Genomic DNA, 13,485 nt, shown 5'->3' on the forward strand with positions numbered 1-13,485 from the left:
GTTGTGTTGACGTTTTGTAGGGATTGGGAGGATCCTCCTTTTATCAAGTGGGTTGATCGATGACGTCGGCGGGGCAGTCTTATCGTTGGTTGAAACATGCGGTGGACCATAAACCTACATTAATTAATTAGAGTTCCAGGAACAGATATTAAGAAAATGAGTATAGCCTTGTTTATACACCTCTACCAACGCCTAGCATGCCCGCCTCATTATGTACATCGCATTAACCAACCAGTTTCCTCATCAAATGCAAAGCAGTCTTGGTGCGCTCCCGCACATCCAGATCAGGATCATCGGATAGACTCGTCAGCCGATCCATGGCGCCCAGGGCCCGCAGCTTGCTCGCGCGCTCGTAACAAGCCTGATGATCGCTCGGGTCGTCCTCGTAGGCCAGGTTGATGATTGTCCACACGCAGTTGACCCGCACGTAACGGTTTGGATGGCTGAAATACGCCATTAGATTACGCATCAGGTCGTGATGTGCCAGCAGAATCTCGCGGTGCTGGGAGGAGCATGCCGCAATGTTGACCAGGACGTACGTGACAGGTAGCAGGACTTCGACAGGGACTGAAGACATGCCTTTGGACGTGTCCCGCCGGCTCTGTGCGGTCCCGCGAGGCCGGAGCTTCTCCGCAAGAATCTCGAGGAGATCGTAGTGATGTTGACGCAATTCTTGGAAGATGTAGTCAACCATTTCACTCGCTCCGGAACCGCAGATAATGTTACGGATCAACTCAAAGGCCTGCTCTTGCACGATGATACTGTCCTGTCTCGCCTGCTTGCTCTGATCCAGGTCGCTGACGAGACTCTGCCTCTTCTGTCGAGGCCTGCTGGACTGCTGCGTGCGTATCGCGTCTTCCATGGGAGAATCCTCGGCGGGGTTAAGGAGGTCGACTTGCTCGCCGGCCGAGTTGGATGTCCCCATTCCCAGAGGCGAGTCCGTCTCCATGGCCATCGGGGCATCCTGCTTGCCTGCCGGTGCGCTCAGATCCTGCGACATGAGTTGCGCCAACCACTCAGGACCGAGAGATTTGACAATCTGTATTTTAATGTCATTGGCAGAGTTGTATGCAATATTTTTGAGAGCCCAGAGTGACTCCAGTCGCAATTGCAGGTTGTTTGAGTGTGCATGGTCGCAAAGAATGGGCAGAATGTCAGCGGAGATGAGGGCCTTGGCACCGTCAGCTGCACGTTACAACCTCGAAAACATCAAACACAAACCTCCTTCATGGGACTAAAGTCCAATGCTAGGTTGCAAATTACCGACGTAGCGGCGATTTGAACTTGAATCTCTCGATGTTTGATCAGCTCACATAGAGGAGTCGCGACGCCGGCGTCAATAAGACTTGTCCTCAACGCACTAGCTGATCGAGTCAGAGTCCTAGCAGCGCCGCATGCTGCCAGTAGGGTTGGAATAGGATTGCCGTCCGCTGCGGTGTTTTTCAGATTGCTGCTATCCTCCGCCGACGTGCTCGACCGGGGTTTGAGGGAATCGATAATGTAGGGAACAACCCCATTGTCGCAAATGGCCTTGCGGTATTCATCCTTGAACGGTGCCAGAGCTGCTAGCGCTTTCAGGATGCCCTCTCGATACCGCATGATGTGGGCGATAATTGGATTGAATCCGGCCGGACCCAACTTCAACCGGGCATCTGCCGTTGATGCGTCTATCTTTCCCTCCGCATACCACATTGACCTGGTTGTCTCCTGAAACGGGTTATACGTCTCCTTGAGCAATTGCGACAGCACCTTTATGGCCTTTCCGTCGACGGCGTGCTTTTGCAGCTCCTGGTTGTCCATCACCATCGTTGCCAGGATTGACGGCGCTTCCTCCTTTAGCCGGAGGGTCGTCGGAATCAGTCCGTCATACTTGGGATCATCCTCATCCTTCATGTCAACGTCCTTCTCCAGCATCCGGAGAAGGATAGGGACCACAAGATGACTCAACATGGAAATGCGATGCTTCTTGACGAAGCCCAACCGGAACAGGGCCGTCACGAGGCGAGCCGCCATCAGACGCGTCATGCCGGAGTGCGCTCTGATCACATACAACAGCCAAGGAACGACGTATGTTTCGTCCTCATCGGCAGGTAGCGACTCCAGAAATGAGGTTCGACGCTTACCGTATCCCTGGGGCACCAGTGGTGGGAAATTACTATTACACGAATTTGGCTGCGTCATTGGAACCACAGGCAAAATCGCATCAATCGGATTTCCAGTCGCTTGGCGCGGAACAGCCGATCCAGACAGGTAGGGCATTCCCCATGGATTCTTCTTTATATCGGCTGGAGAGAACTCAGGTATCTGCGATGGAAAGACAGTGACGAGGGGCGGGGAAGATAGGAACAGCTCGGCGCGCGATTTGGAGTGCTCAACAATGACCGACACTGCCCGAAGAATCGGTGCCAATTTCGCGCCCGGCGGCGCTGGGGGAGGGAGGCCTGGCAACGTGCCTGCCTCACCAAAGCGCCTTTCTGCCCCCGGCAACACGAATCCCTGGGCGACTACGAACGAGGCGACGTTTGCTGCCAGAGCGTCCAAGGCACCAGACTCTGCAAGAGCGACTTTGTGTGCCTCCTCGGTGCACAGCTTGGATATTATCCCGGCCGCCAGATTGATGCATGCTGCCGAGTCTTGTGACGTAGGAGGAAGGTTGAGGACACGAGAAAAAGAACCCACGTGCTCCTTCGAGAAGACCAGTTCCGCCAGCTGATTATCCTGCGGCCAATTCGGATTCTGGAGAGGGTATCGGTCGGCAATTGCGTCGAGCGTCTTGAGGATTGGAAGATTCAGCCATTGCGGGCAGTTGGAAGAAGCAAGGATGGAGAGCATAGAAGATAGCACATCGCTGGCGAGAATCGGCGACACGAAAGGCGCGCCACCTGTATGGATGAGTCCCGTTCTTCGATACAGAACCAAAGTCTCTCTTCTTACCCAGAGCTAAGCTTCCCAATATGATTACCGCTTGTAGGACTGCCTCCTCCTCATGCGTTCGGTGAGGCTTGTCACCATCACCTTCTTCGGGCCTCTTCCCGCCACTTCTCGACAACGCCAGTGTCTTCGACAGGATCGGAATGATTCCCCAGGATATCCATGCCTCCTTTCTCTGGCTGTGCCCAATCAGTTCATGCTTCAGTGATCGCAGGCCCGAGACAAGCTCGTCAATGGACTCGGGGTTCTCCAGGCGGGCGAGCAACGGAGTGGGCTCTGCCCGCGTCATGGTGAGGGAAGTCTCCACGCCAACGATCAGACCACCGAGAATGTGCGGGATTTAGCAAGTTGCAACACGCCGGATACTATCCTCGCGTCAAGGAATCAGTTCGGAATAGTTGTGAATGCGGGCCAGCTCAAGGCGTCTGGGAGCGGCGAATGCTGCTGGCGCCAAGGGATTGATTCCGGGCAGGCTGTCAACCGGAGCGAAACTCAGTAGAAATACGCAACCGACACGCTCCCATGGATCAGCAACGGGCCACAGCTCGGCTGAGCAGCGGCAGACGTAGACAGGAAAATAGGCAGAGTTATTGACCTGATGCTGAACAGACACGACAGCGCATTCACTACATGACTTAACTTACGCATGCTGGATACCCGACTGGGCGGGCCCGATTCGGAAAGCCGTTGGGCCTCAGGCCGCAACTCAGGGGTCTGGATCCAGTCACGTGGTATCAATCCAAATGAGGAATAATGGTACTGATCACGTGAATCACGTGACACTTGAACACTCCAGACCCCTGATGGTCTGGCCAATCTGGGTCGCCATGTGGCCAAACGAATGAAACGAACGCATGTTAATCAAATTAGGTCCCAGAATAGAGGGACAGATCCGGACGATCAGGCCGCAGCAGATCCCCAGCAAATACATTGCGCGGGGTCCGAGGGTCCTGGGAATTGAACTGGCGGGCCTGGGCCGGTAGGGGCCAGTAATGTGACGACATCCGGATTCTCCGCCCCGAAACGCCAGAAAAAAGTAAAAAAGCACAAAACTCACTTTCTGCCAATTCCAGGGAAGATTCCAGGCAATCCCACCTCTGGAATTATCGAGTTGAACAGCAAAATGCGCCCGTGCATGTCTGGAATGCGAGTCGATCGTGGCCCAACTGAGTGTCAGAGCATTCCCATTCGCCCTGTGTGCGGTCCTTGAAGCACGTGGTTCATCCACGGCGTCTGAGTCGACGAAAGACCCGCAGCCATGATCATCTCGTCGCCCTCGTCGGCTGTTGTGCAATCTGGGGCGTGCTCCCCGTCGACATTTGCCTCTGTGCGCCCCCCGGGCGACCTCTCCTCTAACCCATTACCTTCGTCATCGCCCTCTTCCTCCGCTTCCGCCGCTGCCGCTACAAATCACCCGTCACACTGGTCACGCTCCCGCTTATCCCAGAGCGTCGAGGAAGTTCGCGCCGCCCTAAAACGACATAGCGTTGTTGCTGCCACCAAAGAGTCCCCTGCCGAGCCGGGAGAGGTTCCTGCTCGGAACTCGATGACGGGGACTCTAACCCAAGCGGGCACAACCGAGCAACGTCCCGAGCCGCCGCCGCCGCGCCAAGTAGTATCCAACAACAAGAACTCGGACGAGGACGCCTCGAATCAAAATTCGAACAACAACGATAATAATAATAATCACCATAATAATGTCAAGCGGCAATTTCCGGATCCGGGGCCCAGCGCGCCGTTGACTGCGCCCGCAGGTGATGCCTCGCGATTGAAGCGAGCACGACCGTCGCAGTCCGACGTAAAGCTACTTCCACGACGCTACGAAAATGTTGATACGAGGGATCTCGTCGTGCTCATCTCGAGCATGCTGATGGAGTTGATTCAGTTCAACGACAAGATCCCGCTCAATGAGAACCGGCTTACTCGCTTCCATTCGCGCACGCCTCCGCGAATCTCCGTTCGCGACTACCTCCAGCGGTTGACCACGCACGCGACATTGTCTCCTCCGATTCTGCTCAGCATGGTCTATTACATCGACAGGTTATGCGCGCTCTATCCGGCATTTACAGTGTCGAGTCTGACCGTGCATCGGTTCTTGATCGCCAGTGCAACCGTTGCGAGCAAGGGATTGAGCGACAGTTTCTGGACCAACAAGACCTACGCGCGCGTTGGCGGCATCAGTGTGGCCGAGCTGGCTCTGCTAGAGCTCGAATTTCTCTGGCGGGTGGAATGGCGGATCGTACCGCAGCCGGAGGTTCTCGTGGACTACTACCTGAGCCTGGTGGAGCGCTGTGAAGGGTATGCGTTGGAGCCGGAGACACCAGAAGATTCTACGCCTGGAGCGTAGCGAACCGGCGCTTTGTGTGTAATCCTCATGTCCGAGTCCAGTCCTGGATTGTTATTGCGATCGGTAGAGAGACGGCGTTAACGGACAGATGGTTTCGTTTCGGTCATTCACTGGGTCCATCCCAGGTTCATGTCATGGGTGGAGTTCGGGTTCGGCGTTTGAGTTTTAATTCCTTCATGTACATATGAAGCATTTGCATTAACTATTGGGAACAATGTTCAATCTCATTTCAATGTTGAACATTCTTAAGTATCTCTTACAGAAATCAAGTGAATGGCTGCTTAAGCTGTCAGATTGGCCTTTAGGTTTCGGCCCTTAGGGTTAGGGTATTTGACCCGATATATGACGCAAAAAAAAAATCGACCAGACGCATTAAAGACGACAATTTCTACGCGTCAGAGATGACCACGGAAAAATTGGAGCCGTTAAAAGGCCATATCACCCCTGTGCGAACGGTGCAGGAGACACGGCCGACTTTTGAATTCGGTGCGCAATCCACCACCCTCCATATTCCCCTTGGAACTAACATAGAAAGAACAGGCGAAGCATATGTCGCGCAAATCGCGACTCGGTCCGCATCGCAGGTTATCAAGTACGTAGATAACTCACGACTGCATTGCCAACGGAAGAGAGAATTTTTCTGATGTGCAAACAGAGTCCTCGACTCAAAATACCCCCGACAAACAGATCAATACCCCACGAACCACCTCCGACGATTCGCTAAATACGACGCCCTTCCGGCCCATCTCCAGGAACAGCTCGGCCCAATCGCCGACGAAGAGCGCGAGAATGTGAAAAAGAATACTCTATTCGTGCTCATTCCTCCACCGCTCCCGGAGCGGGAGCATCTCTGCGCGACTCTTGCGCCGTATACGCCCGCTGCTGTTGCCAGCTCTACAAAGGCTGAAGGGGGCGATGGTAATTGTAATAATGGCGATGATGTGCGGCTCTTGACTACGCGCATCCCGTTACAGCCACCCCTCAGCGCAGCGCAGGCTGAGAAATGGACCAAGGAGCTCTGGCCGATAACGTTCAACCCTGCTGCGCCGAGAGGGATGGTTGCCCCGCCGCCGCAGCTTCTCCGGCATGTTATGCAGAGTATTGCCGGTTCGAGCTCCGGGCCCGGGCCGGGCTACTACATCAGTTTAGCTAGGAAGGTTGCGCGGGAGGCGGAGGAGTCTGGCCGTGGGCGCGGTGTGGGATGCGTGGTCGTTGACGCGACTGGTTCATCTTCCAAGCCAGTTATCGTCGCCGTCGCGGGGGATGCGAGATATGCGTATCCTTGTCCTGTACAACAGGATACCGAGGAGGAAAGCAGCCCGCAGCGCCCCAATATACGAGAGCAGGAAAAACGAGGTCCAGAATCCCACGCGACGATGCGGGCTATCGAGATGGTTGCGTCTCAACTACGGGCTGCCTCTTCCTCTGAACACGAACAGTCCTCTGCTGGCAAACCTCCCACGTTGACACCACCACTAACACCCCTCGAATCAGAATATTATAACACCTCCCATCGTAGCGCCGGCGACGCCGACGCAGCATCGGTGCCCGGGTACCTATGCACGAACCTGGACCTCTATCTCACGCATGAGCCGTGTTTGTCCTGTAGCATGGGCATTCTTCTCTCGCGGTTCCGGGCTGTTGTCTTTGCGCGGAAGGGAAGGTTATCTAGTGGAGGGCTGGCGTCGGAGGAGGTTCCGAATAACTCCTCTTCTCGAGAGAAACAAGATTCGGCCCCAGATGCTCACGCTCAGACTCCACAAGAGGCAGGGGATGAAGAAAAGATGAGCAACCAGCGTCAGAGGAATTATTATGGACTACATTGGCGCAAGGAGTTGAATTGGCGAGCACTGTGTTTTGAATTTGTGGAGGACGATGAAACTGGTAATATTGATGATAATGATCATGACTCCGGTGGCCAGAATGATGATGATGTATTTAATGCTTGATTCTATGTGTCCAATATAGAGATAGAAATACCCCATGCATTCGTAACTCGTCATGGTCAGATACTGATATCGTACATCAAAGCATCCATTTGTTTTTGCTAGACGCAATGGGACATGACGATCTCATTCAATGTCCCCTCAACGCCCGTGCTCTCCTCGACAGGGGCGGGATCTTCCTCAACACCGGCTCATGTGGATTGTTCTCCGCAATGGAGATGTACAGTCCCTCCAGTCGCTGAATGAGGATATCCATAATGCGCGGCGCGACTTCCCGAATATCCGGATCCTGTCCAATCAGTTAGCGATTCCTTGTCTTGCTTAAGAAAGGGTACAGGATGTCCTACATTTAGGTTCACCGTCTGAAGCACGTACTCCAGCCACGCTAGTCGTTCTGCGATGTTCGTCTGCAGCGACGTAGTGACAGCTACCCCGACGGACAAGGCCACAATCGGGGACAACGTGCTCAGATAGTCAGGCCGCATCCGCACGAAGAGTTTGTCAAAGAGGTCCGCTTGCTGCGACGATTGCAGCCACTGATACTGGTCAGCTTATATTCAATCCAGTTCAATCAAACTCGATACTCACCTTCACGGACGCTTCCTCATACTGTCCTTCATTCATCAAGCGAGCAATCTCAGCAAGTTCAATCTCCTCCGGGCTTCGCTCTCGCGAATCCGGTGCCTGCTCCGGCTGAGTTCCAGTTGCCTGCAAATGCCGACTCAACCGTGCAATCTCATTCTGCAGCCCGGTCTGAGCAGTTGCCACTGACGACAGCGTCTGAGACAATTCCCGAACCAGACTGGACAGCTGATCGATCTTCATCGAATCGTTACGACGCTGTGCTTCGTACCGCTCCGCTTGCGCCTTGAGTTGTTGATCGAAGGTCATCGTCATCTTCTCAGTCTGTCGCGCCATAGCCGCGTTAACTGCCGAGCCAATCACAGATGGAAGGTTCTTGGTCAATTCCTTCTCTACGTGAGACGTGATCTTGCTGCTAACCGCCTCCGAAATCGACCGCAGAACATCTGGCTGCTGAACAGCACGAGACAGAGACTCTGGCAGGGCCTGACGCACTTCCCGCGGCAACGCCTGGCCGAGTTCTTTACCAATGACCTCGTGCAGCTGCTTTGCAACGGTCGCGGCCGTCTTCTTCTCGATTGCTGGCACAACAGACGCTTGAATATTCTCCGAGATGATACGAGCCAGGTTCTTCTCCACGTTGTCAGAGAGAGTACTGGACACCAGTCGCAACACTTGGTCGTACTTCACAGCCGAAGCAGCATCCCAAGCGCGACGTTCCTCTTCGAATCGCTTGTGGAGGGTCTCCAGTTCACGTCCCAAACTCTTGACGACTTCGCCAGATACCCCGTCCTCGATCTGCTTGATCAAATCACCAGTGATACCCAAGTTGCTCGACTCAGTGATAGATCCGTGGCCGTTCGTGGCAGCCTCCACGGCCCCAGCGGACTCCGCCGGGGCCTCCTCTTCGCCGGTCGTCGCAAGAGATTTCGTCGGTGACGTGGTGCGCACCTCCGTGGCAGCGGAGGCAACGTTTTTGGTCTCTTTTGCCTTTTCTTTCTTCTTCTTCGCCTTTCCAGCCGCAGTCGCATCAGCGTGCTCATCATTCCTCTTCGCGACGACCTTGGGAGAAGCAGCGGCCGATGATGGATCCTCAAGCCCCTTCTTCGTGTCCTTGAGAATCTTTTGAGGCGTACCAGTGCCAGCAGAATCGCCGTTCACCGATGGCTCCTCGGCGACCTGGCTCGGGAATGTCTGCAGATCCTTAACGGTGATTGCATCTGCCTCCAATGCATCAACTGGCTGAATGACCTTGTTGTCCGCCGTCCAACCCAAATCTTCCTTCTTGATATTGAGGCACGTCACGCCCTTCGAATGCATGACGTAGATTTCGAAGAGGCCAACCTCTTCCTCCAGGCTTCGCTGGGCTGCAGCACCGGACTTGCTAATAGGAAGAATCTCCAGACTGCGCAGCTGGCCTTTGGAAGCGAAGGATATCTCACGAATACCACTGAGGCAGGCAGTGGACTCCGGTTTAGGTAAAGATCCATCCTTCTCGCTGACACGCTTGATGAAGGACGCCTGAGACATGGCCTGTAGAGTGTATCGAGGAGCAGATAGGTGAACGAAATAGATCGAATTGCGCGTCGGATGGCCCACAACGATGATGCCCGATGAAGGGTGGTAGGCAACGCTGCAGATAGGATCTGATTCGTTCTCATGGGGGAATTGCAATTCCTGGACCGCCTTCCCCAGGCCAATGTCCCACAGCTGAAGAGTGTGGTTCTGCTTCAAACCCACAAGGACGTACCGAAGCGCGGCCGATTTGATATACGGACGCAGCTTGTCAATGAACAGAACGGATGTCGGCCACGATTTCTCCGTGGGCGAACCAGTCACAAATGTCGTTATGGGAACCTTGATCTCGGATGGAGTGGCACCCGTATTGACGATCGAATCCATCTCGCGGATGTCCCAGAAACGCAGCCGTCCCGTCTTATCCAAAGATGCAACCACAGTGTCATCTTCGCTGAAGACGAAATCTTTGCCGGCCTTTCCGGTGGAAATTTTCAGTGCGCGTTCCTTAAGGAACTTTTCTGTGTCGACGGTGCGTTGCTTTCCGGACACGCCGTAGGCAGCGCTGGCTGCATGCCGAGGTGACACGATGTAGATGTTCTTGCCTCTTCCGATGCCGAAGAACTCGGGATGACGAGAGCTCCGCTTGGCGCGCGTTTTGAGCTGACCGCCAGAGGTGTTCTCGTCAGACGCTGGATACGGCGGAAACACCAAACATTCACTTTCCATCGTATCATGCTCGAACAAATCCTCATCGCCGCGGAGGATAGGGGCCCAATACACGGTCCCACTCACTCCGATAGCAATCACTGCCTGCTCCCTGGCAGGCTGCGATGGCGTTGGAGAGTTTGTGCTAAGCGTGACATTGAAGACGCGGTCGCGGGCGAATCGGAAGACGGTCTTGTCCCGACCATCATCCTGGCGGATTATCCGCACCCCGCCGTTCTTGGCCAGTGCATAGACAATGTACTCCGTTGTTGCCGAAGTGAGACAGCGGTCAAGCTGGTCAAACTCCTTTTTCAAGCGAGCCACATCCATGATACCGTCAATCCGGATTGACGGCAGCTGGTACTTTGCCGGGTTGACCGCGATGGAGATGAATGGTTTGAGAGGGAAGTTGAAAACGCGTACAACGCGCTCCTGTTCCTTCTCTCCACTATCTTCAGCAGTCTCCCAATCGTCTGCAACTTTGTCAGAGGTTTTTCCAGCCACGCCTTTTACAGTCTCGGTTTGCGGCTCCGAAGGGACCTTGTCGGTAGCTTTTTCTCCTTCTTTCTTATCAGGCTCGGCCTTCGTGCCAACTTCCACAGACCCTGTCCCTGCGGACCGCTCCTTGCTGGATTCATCGCGCTCCAACTTGGTCCGATCTGCTTCTTCCTGGCCAGGCTGATTCAGAGCGGCATCGACTTCTCGATCCAGCTGACTAGCTAGTCCGCCAAGAGTCTCCGATACTGCCTCCTTGTGCTCCGGCTGCCTTCCCTGCTCTGCGGGCTTCGACGTTTCCTCGGACGATATACTGGTAATGGCCTGTGCCGTGTCTTCGTGTCCTGAGGTATCAACGGTCTTTGCTAAATTACTGGAGTCCTTTTTCGTCCGATGAGGACCACCTGCTGGGCTCTCACTGCGGGATCTGGCAGCCAACTCATCGAAAGGGTTGACATAGGTGAAAATGGTACCCTTGGAAGTTGGTTGCGGAGCCTGCAGATGCCCCGAATCCTTACCGGCCTCGGTAACGTGGGTTGACGGCTTGTTTTCGGAGCCGGCAGGAGTCCTCGCAGCAGGTGACTTTTCCTCGTACTGATCTCCCTTCGTCACCTCCTGGCTCTGTGGGTGAGGATCAGGCGCCTTCGAGCGACCTAGCAGACGCAGGAGGAACTCCTGCGGGTCTTCTCCAGGGGCCGTCTTGGGAGCAGGTTTCGAGGCGGGCGTAGCGGCAGGGCCAGGCGTGGACGCTTGCGAAGCTTCAACGCCGGGCTTCGATGTAAACGATGCGACAAGATCCGAGGCCGAGATCGCTCTAGTGTGAACCGGGCCGTCCTCTGGCTGAGAAGCAGCGGCAGCGACAGTGGTCGGCGGCTGCTGCGCGGTTGAAGTCTTTTGACTGAACTTCAGTAGGTTCAGCAAGTTGAGCGACTGGTCGGCGCTGGGCTGACGCTGTTGATCTCCACGTGGAGAAGACACACCGGAAACATCCGGTGTGCGATGTGGCGGAACATTACTGCCAGGGCTGGGGGTGTAGTTTGGTGACGAGACAGAAGGATTGTGGTATCCATGGAAAGGAAAAGGATACTGATGCGGAGTCTGACTATCATAGGGCTGGTTGACAGGGGGTTGTGGTCCCAATGAAGGGTATTGCGACGGAGAAGCCCCGTCGTGCGGTGGCGACGGGCGCGGCTTGATTCTGGCGAACAGAGCCTGGAGATCACCTGGCGTCGACATTTCTGTCACTTGCCCAGTAGAATACTCTCCAAAGCTTACGAATGACCAGGTAGAAGAGGGATTGATGCAGTGTTTTTGCTGGAGCTCTGTTCTGAGTGCTCTGTTCCAAGCACGGCGAACAGAAGAACCAGTTTGTATGAGGGAAAAATAACGCGGTGCGGGAAAAGGTCGAGATACTCTCGAAAGAGCGAGACCGCAACCGGCGATTACGCAGAGAATGAAAGGAGGAAGAAAAAGAGAGAAGAAATAGAGGCAAAAAGTTGTGGACTGTGATGGTGAAGTGCAGAGCTGGAGCGTTTGGACTCTGGAGGCTTGGGAGCATGACGGAAGTGTGGCTGGAGACTAAACTGTTCTAGGCAATATGTGGCGCGTAATTCCGCAAGTCACGTGCTCTGTTGCTGGTTTAAGGCGTCGCAACGGCGAAGCAGGGCAGGTTTACTATGTCAGTACGAGGCCTTGATGACGGGAATTTTCCTTCAAATATTTTCATCTCATAGGGATTTACTCTCTTTTCTCCATTCAGACGAGAGAGTCTTTCTTTTCCTCACGACACATAAAGAGTTACCCAGCTGGACAATCGTTCGAGGTCTATATATCTCTACCTGTGCTATCTACCAGTGCAGTCACTGGCAGTGAGCAACTGCTAATTCATTCCTACTGACCTGGCCACAATGTTCTGTCTTCGCAGGTAGGATATATTCAGAACTAGGTTCTGCGCATTTTTCAGAAAACGTTAACAGTACACATAGTTGGCTCCCTCTCCTCTTCGTCCCGATCAATGCCTCGCCGATCTTTATCGTCTCCTTCGTGACTCTAACCTACCTCCTACACCGACCGTGCATCTACTGTTCAGCCCTGCTGATCATTCTCTTTATTTCGTCATGTCACTGGTCGGATCGCTGCTTCTTTGACTTCCAGAGAGACTGGTTCTCGCCACGATTCGTCTCAAATTCTCCGGGCACAAATCACTCGCTGGCTGCCGGTGATGAGGACGAGTCGCTGGTCAAGTACTTTCTCGACACCATGAACACAACAGCGACGGCGCTTGCCGAGGCTGCTGTGGAGCAGGCTAGGAAACGAATGGATATTGCGGGTCGTGGGACGGAGGAATGGACCGGTATTGGTCTGGAGTGGCTACGAAGTTTACTTGGTCGGCATGAGTGGACTGTTCCTTGTCTGGATGTCAAGGTGCGACTATGATCGAGGTGTGTCATGATGGTTCTGCATGGTGCATCATTGCATGAAGTTTGGAGTTATGGGGTCAGTTTCTGGATTTAAGGTACTCTGGTTTAAGTGTATGAGTAAATACCTAGGTACTTTGTTGACTATCAAGGGCCGGTTTGATTGATAGACATCTAAATCTGCTATCCCGTCAACAATCCGCTTGTGTGGCTGGAACATCAAAGACGATGTCCCTCTCGATGTCATCTTCTGTGGCTACTAGCTCGCATGGCACCTCAATGATATTAAACAAACCCCTCCAACTGAACGGCCCAATAGCGAGAGCTACATTATCATCGTCCTCATCTCTAGATTCCCAGCATCCAGGACGATAATCTGGCGGTAGCCACAACAGCCTTTCACCGTCAACACACACCCATTCATTATTTCGTATTGATATTTTGACATTCTTCTCTTCCGAGGAGCCCCATCTGGGGTAGCTCTGAAGACTTTCGCACAATTTTCCTGTATCGGGATCCCAAACCTTGACTTCATTTCGGAAGG

At 54.0% G+C, this 13,485-nt stretch overlaps 5 protein-coding genes across 5 annotated transcripts; 3 read left to right on the plus strand and 2 right to left on the minus strand.

Annotated features, from left to right (window-relative positions):
* Positions 1-223: 223 nt before the first annotated feature.
* On the minus strand, positions 224-3,220 carry VTN49DRAFT_7967 (uncharacterized protein; the record flags this gene model as incomplete). Its single annotated transcript, XM_069416294.1, has 3 exons — positions 224-1,171; positions 1,222-2,882; positions 2,935-3,220. 3 exons carry the CDS (start codon positions 3,218-3,220, stop codon positions 224-226), a joined length of 2,895 nt encoding a protein of 964 aa, XP_069272328.1.
* Positions 3,221-4,189: 969 nt separating this feature from the next.
* On the plus strand, positions 4,190-5,278 carry VTN49DRAFT_7968 (uncharacterized protein; the record flags this gene model as incomplete). The annotated part of the gene is made up of 1 exon (XM_069416295.1): positions 4,190-5,278. One exon carries the CDS (start codon positions 4,190-4,192, stop codon positions 5,276-5,278), a length of 1,089 nt encoding a protein of 362 aa, XP_069272329.1.
* A 401-nt stretch (positions 5,279-5,679) lies between these two features.
* Positions 5,680-7,227, plus strand: VTN49DRAFT_7969 (uncharacterized protein; the record flags this gene model as incomplete). The annotated part of the gene is made up of 3 exons (XM_069416296.1): positions 5,680-5,764; positions 5,819-5,870; positions 5,934-7,227. 3 exons carry the CDS (start codon positions 5,680-5,682, stop codon positions 7,225-7,227), a joined length of 1,431 nt encoding a protein of 476 aa, XP_069272330.1.
* Positions 7,228-7,354: 127 nt separating this feature from the next.
* Positions 7,355-11,760, minus strand: VTN49DRAFT_7970 (uncharacterized protein; the record flags this gene model as incomplete). Its single annotated transcript, XM_069416298.1, has 3 exons — positions 7,355-7,513; positions 7,572-7,760; positions 7,813-11,760. 3 exons carry the CDS (start codon positions 11,758-11,760, stop codon positions 7,355-7,357), a joined length of 4,296 nt encoding a protein of 1,431 aa, XP_069272331.1.
* A 671-nt stretch (positions 11,761-12,431) lies between these two features.
* On the plus strand, positions 12,432-12,960 carry VTN49DRAFT_7971 (uncharacterized protein; the record flags this gene model as incomplete). The annotated part of the gene is made up of 2 exons (XM_069416299.1): positions 12,432-12,448; positions 12,510-12,960. The coding sequence occupies 2 exons, from the start codon at positions 12,432-12,434 to the stop codon at positions 12,958-12,960; spliced, it is 468 nt and encodes a 155-aa protein (XP_069272332.1).
* Positions 12,961-13,485: the final 525 nt, after the last annotated feature.

This window comes from Thermomyces lanuginosus (assembly GCF_041956635.1).
Source record: "Thermomyces lanuginosus strain ATCC 200065 unplaced genomic scaffold VTN49scaffold_7, whole genome shotgun sequence".
Lineage (NCBI taxonomy): Eukaryota > Fungi > Ascomycota > Eurotiomycetes > Eurotiales > Trichocomaceae > Thermomyces > Thermomyces lanuginosus.